The 24,094-nt window shown below is 40.2% G+C and overlaps 1 protein-coding gene and 1 long non-coding RNA gene across 5 annotated transcripts in view; one reads left to right on the top strand and one right to left on the bottom strand.

The window, feature by feature from the left end:
* The window catches only part of LOC115020061 (uncharacterized), a 32,560-nt gene extending 19,375 nt beyond the window's left edge, over positions 1-13,185 (top strand). The window contains exons 2-3 of the long non-coding RNA XR_003833528.1: positions 2,656-2,804; positions 10,835-13,185. This is a non-coding gene — a long non-coding RNA (uncharacterized LOC115020061). The remainder of the gene's footprint in view (positions 1-2,655; positions 2,805-10,834) is intronic.
* On the bottom strand, positions 7,472-13,461 carry ppp1r35 (protein phosphatase 1, regulatory subunit 35). 4 transcript variants are annotated; one of them, XM_029449926.1, is made up of 7 exons: positions 13,269-13,461; positions 11,563-11,788; positions 11,363-11,448; positions 10,893-10,978; positions 9,582-9,685; positions 9,401-9,491; positions 7,472-9,087 (listed from the first exon to the last, which is right to left on the bottom strand). In XM_029449926.1, exons 2-7 carry the CDS (start codon positions 11,785-11,787, stop codon positions 8,807-8,809), a joined length of 873 nt encoding a protein of 290 aa, XP_029305786.1. In that variant the 5' UTR covers position 11,788; positions 13,269-13,461; the 3' UTR covers positions 7,472-8,806. The 4 variants fall into 4 exon arrangements, with proteins under 4 accessions (XP_029305786.1, XP_029305785.1, XP_029305783.1 ...); XM_029449925.1 differs by lacking the exon at positions 13,269-13,461 and having other exon boundaries at positions 9,582-9,679; positions 10,923-10,978; positions 11,563-11,809; XM_029449923.1 differs by lacking the exon at positions 13,269-13,461 and having other exon boundaries at positions 11,563-11,809.
* Positions 13,462-24,094: the final 10,633 nt, after the last annotated feature.

Raw genomic sequence — 24,094 nt, forward strand, 5'->3', positions numbered from 1 at the left:
TAAATCACCCATTGGAATAGTAAGTGGTTGTTGGTGTCACCTGCTACTGAGACTATTTCCACTTTATTTTAATAGTTTTCACCTTCTCCACATTCAAATAGTTGTCTCTCCTACAGTTAATTCATATAAATAAAATAAATGAATTTAACTTTTGTTCTTCCACATTAAGAACGAGGTATGTTAATATCTAAGTCAAGCCCCTGTGATGTACCTATTCTCACTATCCCTACAGCTAAATTATCTGGAAAAATTGTACTTTGTTCAGAATCTGAAGACATTTCGGTGGTGGCTTCTCAATTTTAGATTCGGCAGCCAGGCTGGAGCATGGCATTTGTACTGTCTGCCCTCTGCTGGCCTAAAAAGAAAAATGCAGGTAAGAAAAATTATTATTCTTAGGGGGAAAATATTAAGTGCATCATTTTAGTTTTTGAAGGGTGAGATGATATACAACATATGAGGTCATTTATAAGTCCAATTATGACTGATACTAAGTCTAATATGGTCTCAACACCTAATGATGACCTGGTGGTAGTACGTTGTTCCATTAAGTCAATCGCCTCTGTATTGCTTCACCCTCTAAAGAGGCCTGTAAAAGAGATTCTATTCTGCTTGTGCAAAGACTGGCTGAGTGTGGGCACAGAGCTTCTCTGGCTAAGCTGCAATTGTGTCTGCCTGAAGTGACATACGTGGGTCATGTTCTGAGAAATGCACAGCGTCTCCGTTCCCTAAAGCTGCCCTCACATCAGCACCAAACTTGTGTGTCAGATGAGACTAACGGCTTCACCAGTGGTTCTCAACCTTTTTTGGGCCAGCGCCCCTCTATCCATTATCCAGGTCCCTTACCGCCCCCCATGAAATAAAATGTAGGCTTCCTGTTTGTCTCCCCTAAATTCTAATGTTGATTATTATTCTGTTTGTATTATTCTAATTATTATTCTTAGTATTTATAATTTATATTACATATTGATTATATTAATTTAGTATTTCAATTCTTATATTTTTCTTATTATTAGGCTGCTATATTATGTTATTATAAAAACTAAAATTCTCTGAGATTGAAGTTACATAATAACATTTCAAAATAATAATAAATATTATATTATTAAACAAATGTTTTGTTGTTTGTACCTTCAATTGCTCTGATACACCATGTACCCAGGGAGCAAACAAATACATTTTATTAAGGAGTGTTTATTTACTGTGCAATTATGTTTATAACATAATAATCAGGCTTCAGGAGGATATAAATCCTTTTACATAAAAAGGCTTAAGTCTAAGCAAAGTCACAAGTCATTCGCGTAGAGGAGAGTTCCAAGTGTTTCCGATTTTAAAATAAAGCCTATTTGGAGCAAAAGTGGCATGAGCAGGGTGGAAACCATTAACCCTAATACCTTAACAAATATTGGCATATATTTCTCTGAGTGCTTTCTTTGGAGCATGCATCCAACAATAAACGAGCACAAAGCAACAAGTCTGAGGCAGTGATGCAGATGTTAGCTCTGCTGGTGTTAGCACTGCAAGTGTTAGCTCTACTGATGTTAGCTCTGCAGGTGTTAGCTCTGCTGGTGTTAGCTCTGCAGGTGTTAGCTCTACTGATGTTAGCTCTGCAGGTGTTAACTCTGCTGATGTTAGCTCTACTGATGTTAGCTCTGCAGGTGTTAACTCTGCTGATGTTAGCTCTGAAGGTGTTAGCTCTGCTGGTGTTAGCTCTGCTGGTGTTAGCTCTGCAGGTGTTAGCTCTACTGATGTTAGCTCTGCAGGTGTTAGCTCTGCTACTACGAGCAGCCAGAGTGCAGCTCGTCTGCTGCTGGTCCAAGTCCCGACCAGAGTGTTAGTGTTTTATCATTAATTCAGATTAGTTTTATTCAGTGTGTATCCTGGGAATAACATCAATGCTTTCGAGCAGTGGCAGCTGAGGTGGACGGCGCTTGTTTTTGTTTTTCAAGCAGCACTTTATCGCTCAGCAAAATAAAAATAAAAGTCTAAAAACACACAATGTTAACTTTATTTAAACGCACTCGACTCGTGCAGTTTGGCATGTTTCGTTCTGTAATGCAGCTCGAGAGCTTTTTTCATGACCGCAAGCGTGTCCACACAAACACTGGCCTTTTACTTCCACAAAGAAATAATCGTTCGTCCATTTCTCCTCGCACATTCCACATCCACCTTTCTCTTTGTTACACTCGCCATGCTGCGTTTGCTGATGTCAATGTTTAACGTTTAATATTGAAGTTTTTGACATGACCTGACCACGTGATGACACGTTCCGCTCGTGTTGTGTTCAAGGACCCTGACCTTGGCCAGGAAAAACAATCAGTCGGCGGTTATATTCTATATCTGACTAGATTTGGATTCATTTTTTTGGAGTAGATTTTCTGCGTGTGTTTATGAATTACCTCGCGGGCCGTACACACACACGTCCCCCAAAGACACGTGAATGCCCCCCTTTCTAAAATATTGCTTCCAGCGCCCCCCAACGTCCTCTGAACGCCCCCTGGGGGCACTGCCGCCCCCGTTGAGAACCCCTGACCTAGGGCATCTCGGTTCAGAAACATGGCTCTTGTTACCGCCCAGTAGCTTATAAAAACCATGATGACAACAGGTCTGAAATGAGTAGATTGATGCATTGCCTATTGTACTGTATTCTATTCAAAGTGCAGGTTGGCTCCCCCTACCAACCGTGACGAGGTGAGAGGCCACAGCGAATGAAGAGGGGTTCCCTCCTGCTGAGTTGGCTCAAGCAGAGAACCATGCAGGACGATGCAGCAGTTCCAAAAGTTTCAGAAAATGATGGTTCTGTTTTGGTAAGTTTTGATGACAATGAAGATAATTAATGTTCTATGACCTTCAGGGTTTTGACCAATGGGTTACACCAGGCATGACTGATGGGGATGATTGCATTCTACTAAACCACAAGGGTTCATACGACAAATCGTGGCGTTCGTAAAAGATAGTCTGTAATTAGTGTTGTGATCGAATGAATGGATTTATTTAGGACAAATTTAGATCATTTATTGTATACTCCTGTGTGTTTTTGATTTCATAAAAAGTCTACACTAAATGTTATTATACGCTATGTGAGCTTGGTACTTCAATTGTCCTATTTAGAAGGTGTTGACTAGGATTTGAGGATCCATTGACGTGATCCATCTTCAGGTAAACAAGTTTACTGCTCGCCCTGTTTGGGATAAATACAGAGAGAGAAAGTAGGACCTTCAGAATAGATGGTGGCGTACACTGTGACTACATCTCTGTAATCCCTCTGTAATGCTCATCCTCTGTTCTCCTTGGCCAAGCAACAATAAAACTACAGTCGGTCTCCTGCAGCTTCTTTGCTTTCCAGTACTCTGCTCATAAAGATTTCCTTCACAGCAAAATTTTTGGGCTGCTTGGTCTTTATTTGGAACCAGTTAATTTTCTAGCCATTGTTGATGAATTATTTATCACGGGCAACATTCATGCCTGTAGCCTTAAGTGTCTGTAAACAGGTCAGTGTAGACACCAGCCTCATCCGTTACACTGACACTTAGTCGTTAGCCATGAGCCACAGTGTCGGCCTGAGAGATTATCTGTTAGCACACTGCTACTTCGTGGCAAAGTAAATGGAGGCGAAATTCGACAAAGTGTGTTTCAGTTAATAGTGAGTTTGGAACGTATATGAGCGATTTTGTAATCATTATTTATCGGAAGGAAGATGACCAATCAGTTTTTCAGCAGGGCTTTGCTTCACACACACAAAGTTTACTTGAGATCAGCTCGAGGCCCTAACTGCCGAAGCAGAGAGATAATGATTTTTTCATGAGCTGTAATCTGTACTGATTGCTGAGTGTTAATCCTAAATGTTTTGACTCAGAGCGCTCAGATTGTGTAACTCATTTGTGATTTCTGCATGATGATAAAGGTTCCAGGTGTTATTCAGTGGTGTCTTTTTTTCTCCTTTCCTTCCTTATGGTCCCAAAGCTATTAATCCTGTTTTTATCATCATCAGACACGTGCAACTTTAACCTATTCAAAAATACAGTATGATCTGAACCATGGAAATAGATTTTATTCACTTAAATTTATTTAATGTCTCTTTTTTATAAAAAGAAGCTGTCATTTAAAACTCCATACAAACATACGGTGATAAATACATCACCCTACATCACAAATACTTGTGTTTAGTGCACACTTTGTATCAGATGAGGTTACATAAAGTATTGTCAATTGTAGTAGGTATGAATATGTGTTGAACGTTTTATCATGCCCACCTAATCAGGTACTGGGAGGAACAACTTTGGGTGTCTGTGATTTCTCTTGTAGACGAGGGGGAGATGGAGGTAGATGAGTTTGACAGAAGCAGTGGGAAGAATTCAAGGAGAAAAAAGAAGAAAAGAGAAGAAATTATAATTAGAAATGATAACAGTGATAATAATGAGAATAAAAGTGACTTGGAGCAAAGACAAATCTGGAGTTCTGTGGGACAAACATGAAGTCGCAATTTGGATTAAGGACTAACTTGGCAATATCAATTTAGTTGAAGTGAAAATGAGTGGATTGATCATTGTTGGATGTGTGTCACAGGCACAGCTAAAGAAAGCAGCCGAAATAACTGAATGAGATGCGTCAGGTGTCAGGTTTCCCACTTAATAAGAGAGATCCAGTAAAATATGTAACCGAGTTTGTAGACACTCACAGAATGTTTGGGATGAGTGATGGAGAAAGGTGTGCAAGAAGATATATATATCTGTTATGTTGCATTTCCATTCAGTAATCCTGCCTGACAAAGTATTAGTTAGTTAGACATGTTAGTTATCTGACGTGGATTTAAAGTTGTGTAGTGAGGAACTGTGGGGAATGGTTTTCATCTCCCTGTGGACACTGGAAAGGAGGAATCCCCATGTGCTTAATGACTGATGATTTTCACCTGTGTCAGGGGTGTGGGGAGATCATAAAGGAACAAAAGATGGGCGTTGAACGGCGCGAGAGAGAGAGAGACAGAACTGCTTTTTGTCCGTGGCTTTGGCTGTGGAACTGGACAGGAGGGTGCTGTTCGCAACTTTTAGTGTTAAAATCAGTAAAGACAGCACTTCATGCATTCATTACACTTTCATGTAAAAGGTCTATGTATTGTCTTGTTAAGAGTTTTCTGTCTTTATCAATTATATAGTTTATGTTACAAGAGATTTTAGTAGAAGAGACTTTGACACCCTACCAGGGGATCAAAGGGCCCTCTTTTAAAGAGGCAACGCCCTCTGCCTCCCCCTATTGGTAGAAGTGCTTCTAACCTGCCTACAGTTTGGAGTGGTCTTTATTGATTGCTGTGCATTTAATATTATGGTCAGTGTTTCTCCTCGGGTATGTGCAAAGGTTGCACTAAGTTATTTGCAGTCCCAATCGCCCCTTGTGTCACAGATGGTCTTGGTCTCTTTTATATATATATATAATTCTATTATAAATAAATAAATATTATATTTACAATTGAACAAAGACAAGACTGAGTTTCTAATTATTGGAGCAAAGATCCAGAGAGATGCTTTGCACTAACTTAAAATTCAAAGCGCCAAATGCCAAGCCCCTAGCAAAACGTATTGCCGTGCTTCTAGACCCGAATCTGAATTTTAAATCTCACATCAATACTGTCAAACAAATGCCTTTGAACCACCTTAGAAATATTGTTACCGTTTCTCTCACAGGCAGATACTGAGAGACTTATGCACGCCTTTATTACTAGCAGGCTTGATTACTGCAGTGTTCTACTTTCTGATCTCACTGGCCTTTTAATTATTTCCAGGGTGAGGAGAGACAGACGGGGAGGCAGCATTTTGTGTCTATAGTCTTTGCCTCTGGAATAGCTGCCAGAAGACCTGAGGCATTACAATCTGTAAATACCTTTAAACAACATCTTAAAACATATATTTTTACCTTAGCATGTTCTTAATCTTAATCCATTAATATGTGTTAATATTTTATCTACCCTTGTTTACTGTGCTATATATTTTCATTGTATTGTACGATAGTTGGCAAATAGCAGATAAAATGTGTTATAGGCCTTTTAAGATTTATACTCACTCCGTTACTCTTTACTACACACGCTTGGTTTCTCTAAGTGTGTCCATGCCTGGCCATTCACTGCACGTAATCAAGTCAGACTGTCCCATTGAGTCAGCCTGTAACGTTAGGGGTCGGCCAATCTGGCCAGTAGCACAAAGTTAACTTTCTCACGTAACAATCGCAGTCCCAGAGAGTGAGTGACTGTACATATTCAGAGAAATTGTTCAAAAAACAAGCCAACAAAACTTGCTAGCCAGCGTTGACAAACATATTCAGAGAATTATGCCTCTAGCTAAGCTCTGCACACTAAAATATGTCATTGTGTTAACTAACAGAAAAGGGGTTTATACATACCAACATGCGTATATACATACATACGTTATAAATACCTACATATGTACATATGTCAGTACACAGAAATACCACCATACGTGTTTGTCATGAAATAACTTAATCGTGTTTAAACAATTAAACAAGTTCATTCTTAAACTTGAACAATGACATTTTACCGTCAACATGCTTAGCTTTTTTCTAACCACCTGATGAAATCACTCTTGTTTTAGCAGTTTTTTTCTCCACCAACTTCTGAGAAGTTGTAAAGTAAAGAGTGTTGAGAGTGGAAAAAAAACCAGAAAGGTCACACATGCCTTGTGACCTTTCGGCCATCTGCCTGCATTCGTACATGTGTGACCGTGCCCTAATGTTATGGGCCTAAGACTCCCATCAGAGCTGAGGGGAACTGCAGTGTTTCTGTTGGCGCATACCTACAAGCGAACTCTTTCACTTTCCACATACTCATTGCATCCATTTTTAATACAACATATTGATAACACAGATGAGAAGTCCCAAAAGAGCTACGTATGAAGTCATAACAGCTACTGAGCGAAGTAAAATCCATCCACTAATGAAGACTATGTGACACAGTTGAAAGCCTAGGAAAAAGCAAGAAAATGGACCTGGAGTTAGAATTATTGTGTCAAACTCACTGATGTGTACTCAGTTGAGTTGTACTTGATAATTGACTAGCTTTGGTATTTCTTTCCCTGAGAATTCTTAATTGTACGCTCAGATTATTCAATTTATTCTAAGATCTTAAGTCTTAATGTTATTCAATTATCACCTTCAGTCCATTGTCCAATTGTCCCTGCAACACTCTGGAGGGGACATTATTTTGGCATTTAATACTGTATTATAATGTTTTAGACTCTCTCCTTTGATTTTAAGAACTATGACTAGAATTATTAACAAAGCCCATTAACAATATCTGACGCTCTTCCTGACCTGTGTCCCATGCTCACATCATGGGATATTGTTTAAAAGGGTCCAACACATGTATTACTGAAGCTTAAAAGATGTTTAAGAGACATAACCTTGAGTGTGTTTGGCTTGTGACTGAGTGGGCGGAGGAACAAGACAACTAGCCGGGCAGTAGTAGAGCTGCTGTCCACCCAGAGTGGGAGTGATTTATTTGAAACAATATGGGAATGATTTGTTCAGTGTGCAGTGGGATGTTTTTTACCGAGCACTAATATGGTCTTCTACACACTTGTCTTGTGTCCTTTGGAGGAAAAACACTCTTCGCTTTCCTAAAAATGTCTTCACTTTCCACATATGATTTCACTTTTTGCAAATTACTTTTCAAAAATCCATTCACTCAAAAATGATATATATTTGAGTCTCTTTTCAAAAATCTATTTATTTTTAATAGAAGACTTTACTTTTCAAAAATGAATTCAGTTTTAGAAATCTTTAGTTTTAAAATAACCTCACTTTTCCAAAGAGACTACATTTTTGATTGAAAGGTACACTGAAGAGACAGTTGTCTTTGTTTAGGCCATGGTTAACACTATGTTTTGCAGACATACAGTATTTGCTGGAACTTCAATAATGTTTGACGCCCCTCAGTTTTCAAAAGTTATTAAATCACATATTTTTAAACAGTATAAACCCTGATTTTCAGCAGTAGAATGTAACTAAGTACATTTACTAAAAGTACTGTTCTCATCATAACACAGATAACAGATTCAGCATCACTAACATTTGTATTCTTAGATACCATTGGAATCATTTGTATTCTAACACTTTTCAGCCTAAATACTTCAGACCTGTTTCATAGTGATGAACAGAAAAAAACATTTCAATTTGAATTATGTTAATACCACTTAAATACTAGAGGGTCACATTATTCAAATTGCATTTGGACTCAACTTCACAGCATTTATACTTCCTAGTCCGATACCTAATAAATCCAGACATTTAAACGTACCAGTCTAAAACCGACTTTCAGTAAGTACTTCAACTTATAATAATGAACTAATTGCTGTGTATCAGTTTATATTGGCCCAAAGCTAACAGGTGGGAGTAATGCACACAGTATTCTTGTCTTATTGGAAGGTATTTAAATAATAACACGTATTCATCTACACTCCTTCCATTCTTAACTTTCACATAAAAGCAAATAATTAACTTTTGACATAATTCCATCTGTAGACAGAGCTCTAGCAAATAACGGACATTCAGTATAATTTATGTTCCGTTTGTCAGTTCTTCTGTCCACTTCAGCAGAGTTACATTTCATGTTCTGTTCTGTAACAAACGCTTCTGATTGGACTACCTGTACCACAGCATCACCCATGACAAGACTTTATAGAAAAAAAACAAAATGAAGCTCTTTATAGGAATAGAAACATATTCCATTTAATATTAATAATTTAAAATATTTATTATAACTATTCAATGAGTACCTCGAGCCAATCACAGCTCTCCTGGCCTCTCAGAATCTACCCCTTTTGTAGAGGTCAAAGGTGGAGTAGGCGGGGCATGTCAATGGGCAGGGCTTGTAGTTGACAGGCTCCTCCTCTAGTGGGACGGGCTTCTGTCTGACGTGGTCGGAGGTCAAGAAGAGAAGAAGAGAGGGCTCATCTGCTGCCCTGCTGGCATTACTGGGGGGCAGCGGCAACCTATGCTGCAGCACCTGGCTGATCAGCTGATCTTCCTGCACCTCGACACAGACCAATGAGGTGAAGAGAAGCTGAGAGCGAGAGACATTCACTTCTGCAGACAGAGAGAGACAAGTAGACACTTAAGTTGTGAAATACAAAATGTATATGGACCTCTTCAAGTTGAAAGTAGAATCTAAAACACAGTAAATACAAACAAAAACAAATGCAGCTATTATTTAGCAGTCTGAGATGACTGCTTAAAAGCCATGTTAAAAGAGAGACACCTTTGAAACATGGAAACTGAGGCTCAACATATCTTGCCAAAACATCTTGCTTGAAATAAGGCAAAAGAGAGGCACCCCGTGTGTGTGTGTGTGTGTGTGTGTGTGTGTGTGTGTGTGTGTGTGTGTGTGTGTGTGTTTTACCTTCAGTAGCTCTGGTGTTGATCAGGTTTTTGGTCCTCTCTGACCTCTCAAGAGTCTGCTGAATGGACTTCTGTGAGTTAAACACCTCCCCCTGCAGGACAACAATACAGTTACCATGGGAACCAGCTGTTGATCAGCTAAGTGATGATTTATAGATAGCCTACTGATAAACAGTGTGAACCTTTAGTGACTGAAGTTCTGCCTTCAGAGCCAGAGTGGTGTTTAGCCCCGCCCTCTCCAGGTGACCTGGATCTTGATTGGATAGTGCAGCAGGAGGGTCTCCACCAAACAGACGAGAGGAAGAAAGAATATTGATTGATGATTTTCTTGATCAGCGACCACTGACAGTCTTACTGATGAGGAGAAAATAGAAACTCAGAAACAGACGCAACAAAGTCAGACTTTTAAGAATCTTAACGTTTGACTATTTACAGATAAAATAATGAAAGTAAACACAGATAAGTTCTGTTGCTGGGAAGTGGTTTTAAACTTTGCATGGACAGAACACATTTTAATTCCATGTTTAACCAACGAGAGAATAAAGACCGACATTACGTCAGTGTAAAAAATGCAGTTCAAACTGTAGTGGAGCTGCAAAACTGTTAAATGTGTTGGATAAGAATGTGCAGCTGTTTCTTGACACATTATAAAGATTCAACCTCTTAAACTGTGTATTTTATGTATATACTGTATGTTCATAAATAACATGTGCCTAAAATCCTTAAGCATGTTGGAGTTATGGAAGAATAACAATTGCTATAAAAAGGTTTAAATCTCATGAGCAACACAATACCGAAAAAGAATAACTACTGAATTCTTAATGTTGAAATTTAAATACCACTGTATAAATAGCACTGAAATATTGTAATTTAAAAAATGCCTGAATTCCCTTCTTCGTCATTTTCAAAAACTATTTCTTATTTTAAGAATATTAATTTGTTTGCGTTTACAATTTCATTTAGAACATTTAAGTAACTATATACATGTTGCTCAAATTCCAAAAGATTTATTCGAAACTAAACAGTTAGGGTCAAACTTTTGACTTTTCCTCATGCTGAGGTGGTGTGAATGTGGCTTTAGCGAGAGAGATACTCAGTAATTTGAGGCTGTGGAGGATGGTGTCTTTTTTTACTCGCCTTTCTAAAACCAAAATACAACAGCAAACCTATAGGAAATGGATAAAATAGTGCGTTTGTCTGCTCATGAGCTGCAAGCTTTAACATGCCAGGCAAACTAGTGTTGGCTTACTATCCACACACTCATTTGCGTAGAAAGGGGCCAATTGGGTGCCAAATGTATGCATATTACCTCATTTAAAATATGTGAAAGTAGCACAGGAGCTCAGAGACACTGCTTGCTTGGCAGTGCAGTTAGGGGGGCTGTTCAGCCTGTGCTTTGAGAATTACATGTTTGCTTTTTGTCTCATTTCTGCAGGTCGTGCAATCCTTTTATGAATTTTCCCCCTCAACAATTCCTGTCAGACTCTTGTTACCATGGTGACATCCTCTGCTCCTCCTCTGACCTCTAATTGGCTGCTGAGGTGGGGCGTGACTCTCTGCTTTGCTCATCAAAACACACCTGCAGGAGACAAGACACAGGCTGATGTCATCACATGCACACACTGCTGCTACTCCACTCGTCCCACCAAGGAGCTGTATTGCTGGGCCCACCAACTCTCTGAAGACACTAATAATTTCACTCTAACTGCATGTGGCTATTAGCGCTGATCTTTCTGAATTGGAAGGTTATTGCAAATGTATATATTTTACATAATTTAAATAAGTTAAAGTAGCCCAGGAGCAACAAGCTTTTTGCTTAGCAGCGTAGTTAGGGGGGCTAAGCAAGGGCTGTGAGGATTAGATATTTTCTTTTTGTCTTATTTGTGCAGGTTTAGCAGCCGCAAAAGCCGTGCAATCCTTTTGTGAATTTGCCCCTTAATATTAACAGTCAGAATCTGGTTACCATGGTGATATCCTCTGGTCCTCCTCTGACCTCTGATTGGCTGCTGAAGCAGGGCGTGTGTCTATGCTCTGCTCTTCAAAACACACCTGCAGGAGACAAGACACAGGATGACATCATCATCATCATCATCATCACACACACACACACACACACACACACACACACACACACACACACACACTGCAGGACGATGTAATCACCTGTATGTTTCCCTTTCTTCCAGTCTTGAGCTGTGATTGGTCACTTTGCTGACTTGGCTTCAGGTGTGTGTGGCTGGTCTTGGGAGCAGGGCTAAGTGTGACGGACAGGTCGAGTTCAGGACATCGAGTCAGAGAGACGGAGTAGGGGAGAGGGAGAGGGAGAGGGAGAGGGAGGGGAGAGGGAGAGGGAGAGGGCGAAGTAGAGAGGAGGGAGGAGGAACTCATCCTGACAGGAAACATTAAGTGAAACATTGATTTTAAGTGGAATGCTCCTTTAAAGAACATGTTTGTGCTGATAAATCACAAATTAGTCTCTGCTGTAAACATCATCCTCACAGCATCATAAACAATAACACAAACACCTTTTATCGATTTTTCTAGGAAAGAATATGATATACAGCACCAGATTGCAAATCACACACACACACAAAATATAATATTACAGCAAAATGGAAGTAGAAAACTTTTTTTCCCCCCCATGCATTCTTGGGATACACACTGTCTGTTACCTGTGCATAGGACAATAAATATCTGGAATCTTACATATTCTATTACAGCTTCTCCTATACGTCAGATTTTGTGTTTTTTCCATTGTATATAGATCAGTTAATTGATTATCTTTGGGTTTTGGACTGTTTGTCAAACAAGACAAGACATTTGACCTTGGACTCTGTGAGACTGGGGTGGACATTTTTATGATGTTAAAAGTATATTTTACACCCTGGTTACTGCCCTAGACATAGAGTATAATGTCCTCATCAGATGTAGGGAACGTTTTCCCATGTTGTGTTACTTTACAGTGATATTGCCAGCATGTCCATATTATTTTATTGTGTTATTGACAGAATTGTACTGTGTATGGCACTAAGATCTTTTACTTAGGTAATACCACAATGTAGAAATACTCTGTTACAATAAAAAAGTCCTGCATTTAAAAACTTAAGTAAAGAAGTATTAGCCTCAAAATAACCTTCAAGTAAAAGCACATTAATTGTTAATCAAGTGTTCATGGCGTTGTTGTCGTTGCAGCCAGTAAAGGTGTGGATAATTAATTGGCCTACTGTATACAGCAATAATAATATCTCATAATCTTATAGTTGATTTATATTTTGTATTAATAATCTGAATCTGCAAAGTAACTAAAGGTATCATTCAAAAAGGTAGTAAAGTAAAAAGTAGAATGTATTAGCATTAAATGGAAATATTCAGGTAAATTACAAGCACCTCAAGATTGTACTTAAGTACAGTATTTAAGTAAACGTAGGCTACTCAGTTATTTTTCATCACGGGTGCCTGGAGATTCACATTACGTTATTTTGTATCGTACTATTTAGGTGTATTAGGCGAAGTCAGTTAGGTTGTTAGCTTGTATCTGTTAGTTAACAGTTCAAACTAGTTTTAGGTTTCTAGAGTAACACTGTATTAACTGTACTGTTATCTTGATAGTTAGCTAATTCAACCAGTAGTTAACCTGTTAACGCTTGAATACAGTCGAGCTAGGTAAATTAGTGAATTTAGGCAGTTCACTTTCCGATAAAATTCCGGTTGCTAACAGTTTCGAATGATTTAATCCTGAAAAAGTCATGTGTTGAATAAATTAACATTTTGTCTGTTTGGTTTTGATTGGACTGTTTGTCTCTGACTTTTATTACAGAGTAAACGTTGAGGTTACCATTAGCCTGTATTGCTAATACGTCCTTATTTACCTGATTTAGTCAGTTCAGAAACGATCCTCGGGAACACCAAAATCCTTTCCAAAAGAACAAGCCAAAGGCTGCTTCTCTCTCCCCCTCTCTGAAGAGGATTCAACGTTAAACGTTTTTATTATGCGAATGTTTCAGGACTGAAGTAATCCGTTACTACTTTAAATTTCCCTCCTCAGACCAGAGACGGTTCAGACAATTTCTTCTTCTTCGATTTTATAGCGGGTGGCAACCAGCGTTAAGGGGCATTACCGCCACCTACTGTGATGGAATGTTGACCACAAATATCTATCCCCTAAAACATTTTTTAATTATATTGATAAGCTCCATGTCTTTAAAATATTGGAATAGTCTCCCTAACCCAATGTCCAATACATGTTTAAGACTCAGTTATTCCATTCCAAGCTTCATAAGTATCTGTTTTAGTATTTTTCGTTGTCAACAGTACTTAAACAGTAAAATATTACACGCTCCACTGATTCCTCTACTTGACAGTGCTCACATAATCCTGAGGGATGTTTCCTTATTAAGTGCAGTGTTTTATTTAGTCTGGTATGTCCTACTCTCAGCCTTGTTAATATGTTCTCCTCTTTGGTGCTCCTTTAAGCGGTCCTCACTGTGCCCACTTCTCGCTATAATGCATAAAGTTATCGTCCTATGTTTCCTCTATCCCAAATGTGTTGCCACTCCTTGATGATGCTTCTTTTGATTATCCCTTTGGCTTCAGATTTACTGAGTGGAATGTCCATGATTTCTTTATGTTTCAGAGCAAGTTTGGCTGATGCGTCCAAAATTTCATTACACTTAAAGAGCCTACGAAATGATAAAAATGAATTTCTACTGATGATAGTAAATACTATTTGTGGTGTAAAATGATGTGTTATTTATGACACATTGATCGCAGTATTTAATAAATCATGATTTAGTATGTCGACCACCGGAAACACCCGACACCGTGTTCTGACGTCACAAGTAGAATACAGTCCACCAGTATACACAGACAGCTCGGCAGAAGCGGCAGACAGCACGGCAGCACGGCAGACGTGGCGATGTCGGACTCTGGCTCGGATATTTCGACAGAAGCGAGTGAGTCGTCAATAGACTCGTTGCACCTTCAAGACGAGGAGTTTATTGAAGAGGATGCCGGTGTTGTGGATTTAGATCATGCGGGCGAGTTTAACGTGGTGGAAACAGAGCAGCTCGAGACACAGTATTCAAGATGGAGACACAGACGGGAATGGACAGGTGGATGATGGTGACGGTGATCCTGGATTTGGCGGAGCTCCTGTGCGGCAACAGAACACAGACAGGTATATACATTTGACTATAGTTCATAGAACTTCTCAATATATAGTAAATACATCATAATAAATCGTAACATTATCCTCGATCATAAATAGATCACAAGCTATCCTATATCGAGTCGATAGCTTGGTTTCCTTGAATTGTTATGAACCTGACTGGTTGTCCGCAAATTGCTCAATCCCTAAATATTCAATTATTTCTCTACATGGACACATCGACGTCTGCAAAGCTTGATAACTTGATTCTTTCTCGAAGTTTCTGCGGTTGAGGTTCTATCGTTGTGTCTGATGTCAAACGTCATTTATTACGAGGCTGTATATAAAGCATTAGCTATTAGCTAACAAACAGACCGGAGGACAGCAATGGTTTATAAAGTATAGTCTGTATACTGACCGTCTCACTATAGGTGAGACAGTCTATATATATATATATATATATATATATATATATATATATATATATATATATATATATATATATATATATATAGATAGATAGATAGATAGATAGATAGATAGATAGATAGATAGACGGTCACTATAGTCTATAGTAGCCGGAACACTTACCAGATGTTCATGGAAGTTATGATGTCGTAACTTTACAAGACTTACGTGAAACGGGTAAAGAGTTGCTACTAGGTAGATCCAACCTCCGTACGACCATAACAGGCTTATGAGCTGCTTACGAGAATGTCGTCAAACACAGGCATATAAATAGTATGAAATTAAGATGACCTTAATATTGGCCTTTTTTCTGGATATTGCATATTGTGTACATGTACACTTCTTTTGTACATTTAGGTGTACATGTGAAAACTGTACAATTATGGAAGCAATTGAAGAGCTGCTGCCAAGAAAAGGATGTCATGGAGGAATTCAATGAATATGAGGGACATGGTGCAAACATAACCTGCATTACAGATCACCCAGTATTCAAATCAAAGTGTCTGGATGTTTGGGTGTTGCAGACAGCCTACCAAAGGTATTCGAAGAGGGACAGACAACAAGCAGGTGATTAGCCACGTAATGAATAAGTTACTTGTGTGCACAAATGTGTAGAGCTCAGAAACTTTGATGTATTTTTGGGAAATCGAATGGTCACTCTGGCAAAGTTACAGAATACATAGATCAATAAGCAAATAAGGTTGAAGTGATTACCATTGACATGTATTATCTCCGCCAGGGCTGCGCTTTATCACCAATCCTGTTCGTGATTTTTATGGATAGGATATCGAGGCGTAGTCGTGGAGGAGAGGGGTTGCAGTTCGGTGACCTGAGGATCTCATCGCTGCTCTTTGCAGATGATGTGGTCCTTATGGCATCATCGGTCTGTGACCTTCAACAGTCACTGGATCGGTTCGCAGCCGAGTGTGCAGCGGTTGGGATGAGGATCAGCACCTCCAAATCTGAGGCCATGGCTCTCAGCAGGAAACCGGTGGATTGCCTACTCCGGGTAGGGAATGAGCCATTACCCCAAGTGAAGGAGTTCAAGTACCTCGGGGTCTTGTTCGCGAGTGAGGGGACAATGGAGCGAGAGATTGGCCGGAGAATCGGAGCAGCGGGGGCGGTATTACAGTCACTTTACCGCACCGTTGTGACGAAAAGAGAGCTGAGCCAGAAGGCAAAGCTCTCAATCTACCGGTCGATCTTCGTTCCTACCCTCACCTATGGTCATGAAGGCTGGGTCATGACCGAAAGAACGAGATCACGGGTACAAGCGGCCGAAATGGGTTTTCTCAGACGGGTGGCTGGCGTCTCCCTTAGAGATAGGGTGAGAAGCTCAGCCATCCGTGAGAGACTCGGAGTAGAGCCGCTGCTCCTTTACGTTGAAAGGAGCCAGTTGAGGTGGTTCGGGCATCTAGTAAGGATGCCACCTGGGCGCCTCCCTAGGGAGGTGTTCCAGGCACGTCCAGCTGGGAGGAGACCCCGGGGAAGACCCAGGACTCGGTGGAGAGATTATATCTCCTCACTGGCCTCGGAACGCCTCAGGATCCCCCAGTCGGAGCTGGAGGATGTGGCCCGGAGAAGGGAAGATTGGGGTTCCTTACTGGAGCTGCTGCCCCCGCGACCCGATCCCGGATAAGCGGTAGACGATGGATGGATGGATGGATGTATTATCTTGTATGTTACAGAATGTATCACTATGTGACATACCGCCGGTGAGATTCTGCTGGGGAATACTTGGTAAGAACCACAGACTGCCATCATGTGCCATTCAAAAGATCTGTGCTACGTTTCCATCTGACAACTACACGTGGTTGAAGTATCTAGCACTTTATTAGAGTCAATAACAAAACACAATGTCAGTACAGTGATTGAATCTGCTTCTATACAGCACACAGCATCCCTCTTGTTTGGTTATTCCACCGACTGCTGAGTGGATCTGGGACTTCGAAAGGTTCCTCATCAACATTGTCTTGGCACAAAGCATTGAGTCTCGGTCAAGAGCTCAGTAACATACTCTACAAAAAAGATGTTTTATAATCTAGCATTATGTGTGTGTGTGTGTGTGTGCGTGTGCGTGTGCGTGTGCGTGTGCGTGTGCGTGTGCGTGTGCGTGTGCGTGTGTGTGTGTGTGTGTGTGTGTGTGTACCTGCCTTCTGGCTCAGCTCTCTTTTCGTCACAACGGTGCGGTTTCACTGGGAACGAGTCCGACTTACTGTCGAGTATCCGGACACAACTCTCGCTTTGGGCGTACAGGGATTGGATGGCCCTCAGAAGTGACCCCCCTCACCCCATACTCCCGCAGCATCTCCCACAGTATCACCCGGTCATACGCCTTCTCCAGATCCACAAAACACATGTAGACCGGATGGGCGTACTCCCAGGCCCCCTCCAGGATCCTTGCGAGAGTGAAAAGTTGGTCCGTTGTTCCACGACTAGGACGGAATCCGCATTGTTCCTCTTCAATCAGAGGTTCAGCTACCGGCCGAACCCTCCTTTCCAGTACCTTGGAGTAGACTTTACCAGGGAGGCTGAGAAGTGTGATACCCCTGTAGTTGGCACACACTCTCTGGTCCCCCTTTTTGAATAGGGGAACCACCACCCCGGTCTGCCACCCCCTAGGCACTGTCCCAGACTTCCAAGCAATGTTGACGAGGCGTGTCAACCAAGACAGCCCCTCAACATCCAAAGCCTTCAGCATTTCTGGACGGATCTCATCAACCCCCCCGATAACCTTCTCAGTCAAAGTCAGCAGGGTCCCACCCTTGCTGTACACAGCTTGGATGGTTCCCCGCTTCCCCCTCCTGAGGTGCCGGATGGTTTTCCAGAAGCACCTTGGTGCCGACCGAAAGTCCTTCTCCATAGCTTCTCCGAACTTCTCCCACACCCGCTGCTTTGCCTCTGACATGGCAGAGGCTGCCGCCCTTCTAGTCCTTCGGTACCCTGCAACTGTTTCCGGAGTCCTCCCGGATAACATAACCCGGAAGGACTCCCTCTTTAGTCGGACGGCTTCCCTGACCACCGGGGTCCACCACGGTGCTCGAGGGTTACCGCCCCTTGAGGCACGTAAGACCTTGAGACCACAGCTCATCACCGCAGCTTCAGTAATAGACGTTTTGAACATCGCCCACTCAGGATCAATGCCCCCAACCTCCACAGGGATGTCTGAAAAGCTCCGCCGGAGGTGTGAGTTGAAGATCTCCAGGACTTCACTTTTTGTAAACTTTGCAATTACCACTGTCATGTGCAACATTCACTCTCTCATTGTATCAACGACTCTGTACGTATATTACTGTTACTGTATTTTATTCTATTTAATTGTGTACTCGCCACTTTACTCTCTTGCTCTTTTGCTGTAACAACGTAAATTTCCCTGTCATGGGACTAATAAAGGATTTCTGATTCTGATACTGATACATTCAAATCAATAACTTGCTGTGTTATCAAATCTTCTCAGGCTCAGGCAGATGAAATTTAAATTTAGCAAACACCAAGGAAAATACATAAATTTAGGTGTAACCTGAGCCCTGACCCAGAAACCATGTGGACTAGAAAGTGTCGATCTAGTTCAGGTCAGCTCTTCTGGTTTTCAGTAGGTGCAGTCTCTCCTGGAACAACTCTAAATTTAATATCACTTTTCTGAAAGGTGTTGAAAATGTCTTTGCATCACTTACAGACAGTCAGCATTAAGTAGCTGGGAGATGGTCCAGAAAAGAAGAAGTCAAATGCCAGTATTCTGTGGTCAAACGTACTCTCAGAAAAGAAATGCAGTTTGAATGTGCTCAGTGATGGACTAACAAGAGCAACCCTACTTTTCAGATGAAAAAGTAAAGAGGGAACAAACATAAAGTATACCAGATCCAACATGGCATGAGCAATATAAGTGTCTTCATATATCAAGATCCTTTTATTCTCAAAAAAATAAATGTATGCTCACGGTCAGCTGGTGTTATGAATGCAGCGGGTCTGGGCCATTCATTTCTGGTCTGGAAAAGTGTTGCCTGGTCTGGGTCTTGTTGAGAAGAAGGCTGCAGAAGAAGAAGGCCAGTTTGGTGAAAACAGTCTGTATTTTTTTGTAAAATGGAATACTTAAGCCATTGAGATCACACCACATGCGTATTTTACAGTAATAATATAAACACATACACCAAATATTCAAGCCAGAAACCACTAAATGCAGTACCATGTATGCAGAATTTAACAGTTAACACAGTAAAATATAAACAATGAATCCTTATATTTAAAAAGGAAAACCCTCTTGATGGAAGGCAACTGATAAAAAGGAACTCATTATGCTTCCTTCAAAAGACATTTCCATTCTTGCTGCTCCGTCAAAGACTAATGGCTGTCCTGGCAATGCACATAAAACAACTAACAAAAAACTGTAACAGTCTGAAGATAGGGAAACAGAATAGTTATTAGAGAACGCAGTAACAGACATGAGCAGTACTAACAGCATTTACATGGAATTGACATGGCAGGCAGTGCACCTACCAGTTAGAATCACAGCATACTTTATAATTAGGGCTGTCGAATTAACGCGTTAATTTCGATTAGTTAATCACAGAATATTGATATATGCGATTAATCACGATGAATTAAACACAAAGCTTGTAATTAATTCGATTATTTTTTTTAATCGCTTGACAGCCCTATTTATAATACATTTTCAGTTTGGACAAACCATGCTTGTACTTCTTGTACTTCTTCAGCTACATAAATCGTGAAAGAACTCGCCTGCAAAATGTTCGAGGTCAAACAGTGTGCGGTTTTTCTCTCATTAAAATGTGATGTTATGGAGATGCACAGGATTTCACAGGACAGTGTTGCATTATAAAGTAGAAACTGTATCCAACAAGTAAAGCTCCACACTGGGTGGCCGATACTCTATTTCAGTGGTTCTCAACCATTTTTGTCCAGCAGTTGTTCAATTACCTCACCATCTACATCTGTTCTAACTCCACCCCATAACATGCTCTGTGCATTAAAGTCCCCACATAAACACCATATTACCATCTAGCCCTTCAATTTGTGTTAAACTAATACAATCTAGTTTCCTGCAGGGATTGTAGTTCATTAAAACAATCTCTCCCTCACTTCTATATCTCTGTTACATATTCTTGTTCATTTCCTATACTTATCTCTCTAAATTAAATATCTTCTCTAATAAATGTTGCACATCTTCCTCCTACTCCGTCCCTCCTATCACACCTAACAGGATTATATCCAAATATTTTAAAATCCAAATTTGGTCTCAACTTTGTTTTCCTGTACACAATCTGGTTTACAGGATTACTGGTCTACATATGGTTTGAAGGCCAACACAGTTCTCACATTCTATTGTAGTAGAAGGACCATTTATTTATTGCCTTCCAACTGTGAGTGCATCCTGCACTCACGCACTAAAAATGAAGGACAGAGAGGAGGTTGGGTGAAAAACAAGGCTTTAATGTTTTTTAGCCTACCAGCTAACACAGGTAACACAGGTAACACAAGTAACGTCAGCCTCACACAATGTTGACAACTGAAATGGGGGTGGCTGCTCCACATGGCCACATCTTGTGTTGGACCCAGCCTACTGCAAGAGACCAGAACCAGGTTCCCACCACAGTTGTATATATGTATATATGTATATATATGTATATATATATATATATATATATATATATATATATATATGTATATATATATATATATATATATATATATATGTATATATATATATATATATATATAGTATATATATAGATATATATATATATATATATATATATATTATGTATATATATATGTATCTATATGTATATATATATCTCTCTCTGTCTCAGAGTCTATCTATATTATATCTATATATATCATATTTTATATATTTATATATATACTCTCCTCCTCTCTCTCCTCAATGTCTCTGCTCTCTCTACTCTCCTCTCCCTCTCTGTCTCTCTCTCGCGCTGTCTGTCTCTCTCTCCTTGTCCTCTCTGTCCCTCTCTCATCTCTCCTCTTCTCTCTGTCTCTCTCTGTCTCATCTCTCTCTCGCTCTCTGTCGTCTCTCTCTCTCTCTATCATCTCTCTCTCTCTCTATATCTCTCTCTCTTGTGTGCCTCCTTCCCTGCTTCTCTCCCGCTGTCTGCTTCGCCTCTGCTTCCCTCCCCCCCTCCACCAGTAGCCAGCCGCCAAACCACAACCAATGCCATACCAACCCAATGCTTTTCCTGTCTGGATTGAATACTGAGATAAGTTCGCACATCCTCCTATGTCAGATTGATTATTTGTATTCGTCTCCGTTTATGGATTTAACCCTCCATTGTAGCATTTACTACCCCTGCTATGAAAGTGACTTACTTATTTAAATCGACCATTATTTCCCCTTCATTTGCCTTGTCTGATTCTTCTGTGGTTTGTTTTGCCACGCTGTTTCTCTCATCAATCCCTCCTCTCTTGCCCATCATATTGACAGCCTGTGCATATGTGATCTTACTCTGAGCTCTTACCTACTGTATTTTTCCATTTCCATTTTCATCACTTCACATCCCCCATAGGCCACACCGTGACTCCCACCACAGTCACAATATTTTGGTGGACACTGATTATATTGGAACTGCCATCCGGCAGGAGGCTGCAGTACATCAGGACCAAAACCTCACTCCATAAGAACAGTTTCTTCCCCACTGCAGTTGGCCTCGTCAACAAGGCCAGAGACCCCTACTGACACTGTCTCTTCCTCCCCCCCTCTACACGTTACATTAACGTAATGCCCAGCCGGCTGTCCTTGTGTTGTGCATTGTCTCTACTGTCTATATTTTTTATATATATATCTCTTTTCATCAAGTAATATCTCTTTTCATCAAGTAAAGTAAAGCGAATGCAATACCTGCTCTGATTCTCTGGCCAATCTCTCGCTCCATTCTCCCCTCACTCGCAAACAAGACCCTGAGGTACTTGAACTCCGTCACTTGGGGTAAGGACTCAATCCACCGGTTTCCTGCTGAGAGCCATGGCCTCAGATTTTGAGGTGCTGATCCTCATCCCAACTGCTTCACACTCTGCTGCGAACCGATCCAGTGACTGCTGAAGGTCACAGACCAATGGTGCCATCAGGACCACATCATCTGCAAAGAGCAGCGTTGAGATCCTCAGGCCACCGAACTGCAACCCCTCTCCTCCACAACTACACCTCAATATCCTGTCCATGAATATCACAAACAAGATTGGTGATAAAGCGCAGCCCTGACGGAGAACAACAAGTATATATTGTTAATTTTTTTATATTTATGCACCAACTAAACCAGAGCAAATTCATTGTAGGTGGAAACCTACATGGCAATAAAAATGATTCTGATTCTGATTGTCCATACTCATGGTCTTCTCCACATCTGGCACATCTTCCTCTGTCTTTACATGCCTTAGCTGTATGACCAAACCTTTGGAAGTTGTAACACCTCATTTGCTTTGGGATGTACTCTCTTACACTATAGCTGTGTCTCAATTCAGGGGCTGCAGCCTTCGGAGGCTGCATTTGTAGACCGATTACGTCACAGCGGTCGTGACAGGGGTGTCCCATTTTGGCGATTCCTTCAAATGCGGCCGACATATGCAGCCTTCTTTTCCCAGATTTGGAGGATACATCTGATGTATCCTTCACGGCCTCAGGTATCCCAAGATTCATTGCGCGCCCAGAGAAGTTTTTTTCCGACGAGAAATGGCGCCCCTCGACCCAGCAGTAACGACAAATGGATATACTTTTAAATGTAAGTATTGGGTTTCAACTCGCTCGAATAGCTAACAATACTAATGTTATAAAATCAAAGGACCTTATAACATAACATTTTCGCTAAAATTATAGGTTAAGTTACGGGACGTAAGTGCCTAACGTTAAGCTATAACCGTATAGCTTATAACAGTTATAAACTAACGATGCAGCTTGGCAAGTTATCCTTTGAAAGTGGAACTTTTAAGACCTTAACATTCAAACCTAAGAGTTTTAAATGTTGATTTATATTTTACATAGATTGTGTCGATTGCATAGATCATTTATACTTCATATTACCTGCTTGGTTTTCTGACAGTTGAATATCACTTATAAAGTCCAGTGCAATTGTTCGGATTGATTATACATATTTTATTATTTATAATATGTGTACTTATTTTTCAACTTAATCTGCTTTTGTTTAGTAGTTTATAGTTAAACTTGTTCTAACATTTTGTTTTGTTTTAGGAGAGCAGGGAGAGAATGGACAGACTCTTCTCTCTGCTGGAGAAACTTGTTGACAAATGAAATGTAAATGAATTGAAATAAATAATATATATAATGATGGATATATTGTATATTTAATTTACATGAACTATAAATGAAAATGAAAGAAAAGGGATTATTTAATTTAGAAAATTACCTATCAATGAATGGAAATTAATGATCGAACAAAGAAAATGTTTGAATGATTATTATAAACAGAAAAATATTATAAAACAATATAACATTTACAGTATATACTGTTGAGGAAAAAGTTGAAGAACTTGGAGCTTGAATATCGAATCAAAACAGCAAACTTCTAGTTAAATCGATATATTTATTAGCGTGATAAGTCAAACATGGAAAATACTCTCAGCTGAGGACACTAATCACATCACCGCTTCCACAGGCTGAATTACTAAGCAAAACCCAGGTTGCTGTCTGGCGGTTCTACAAGAAGTGTGTACAAAGACTCATAAAACATGTGGCTATATCTACACAGAAGGCGGTAACCTTCTCCTTATTGGTCCCCGTTGGCGCGGTCACGCCCCTTGGTGAGCAGAATCAGGAAGAGATGGTTGTAGACCTGTTACCTTGAAGGGAAAAGTGTCCCTACTACATTCAATATTGTGCTCGTTATACATTCAGTGCAGAAAATACATAATGTGCAGAAATACATATTGATTGAGGTAGACAAATACATACGATAGTCTTTCAAGTGTGGATTAATACAATCAGGAGTTATTTACTTCACAATTCCCCCTTTACACACCATTTATGGTGTGTATAATATCCAGTAAATATAAGGCACCAAGTGGTATACAAATTCAGCATATGGTATACAAGAATAA

Source organism: Cottoperca gobio, chromosome 15 (assembly GCF_900634415.1).
Source record: "Cottoperca gobio chromosome 15, fCotGob3.1, whole genome shotgun sequence".
NCBI classification, from domain to species: Eukaryota; Metazoa; Chordata; class Actinopteri; order Perciformes; family Bovichtidae; genus Cottoperca; species Cottoperca gobio.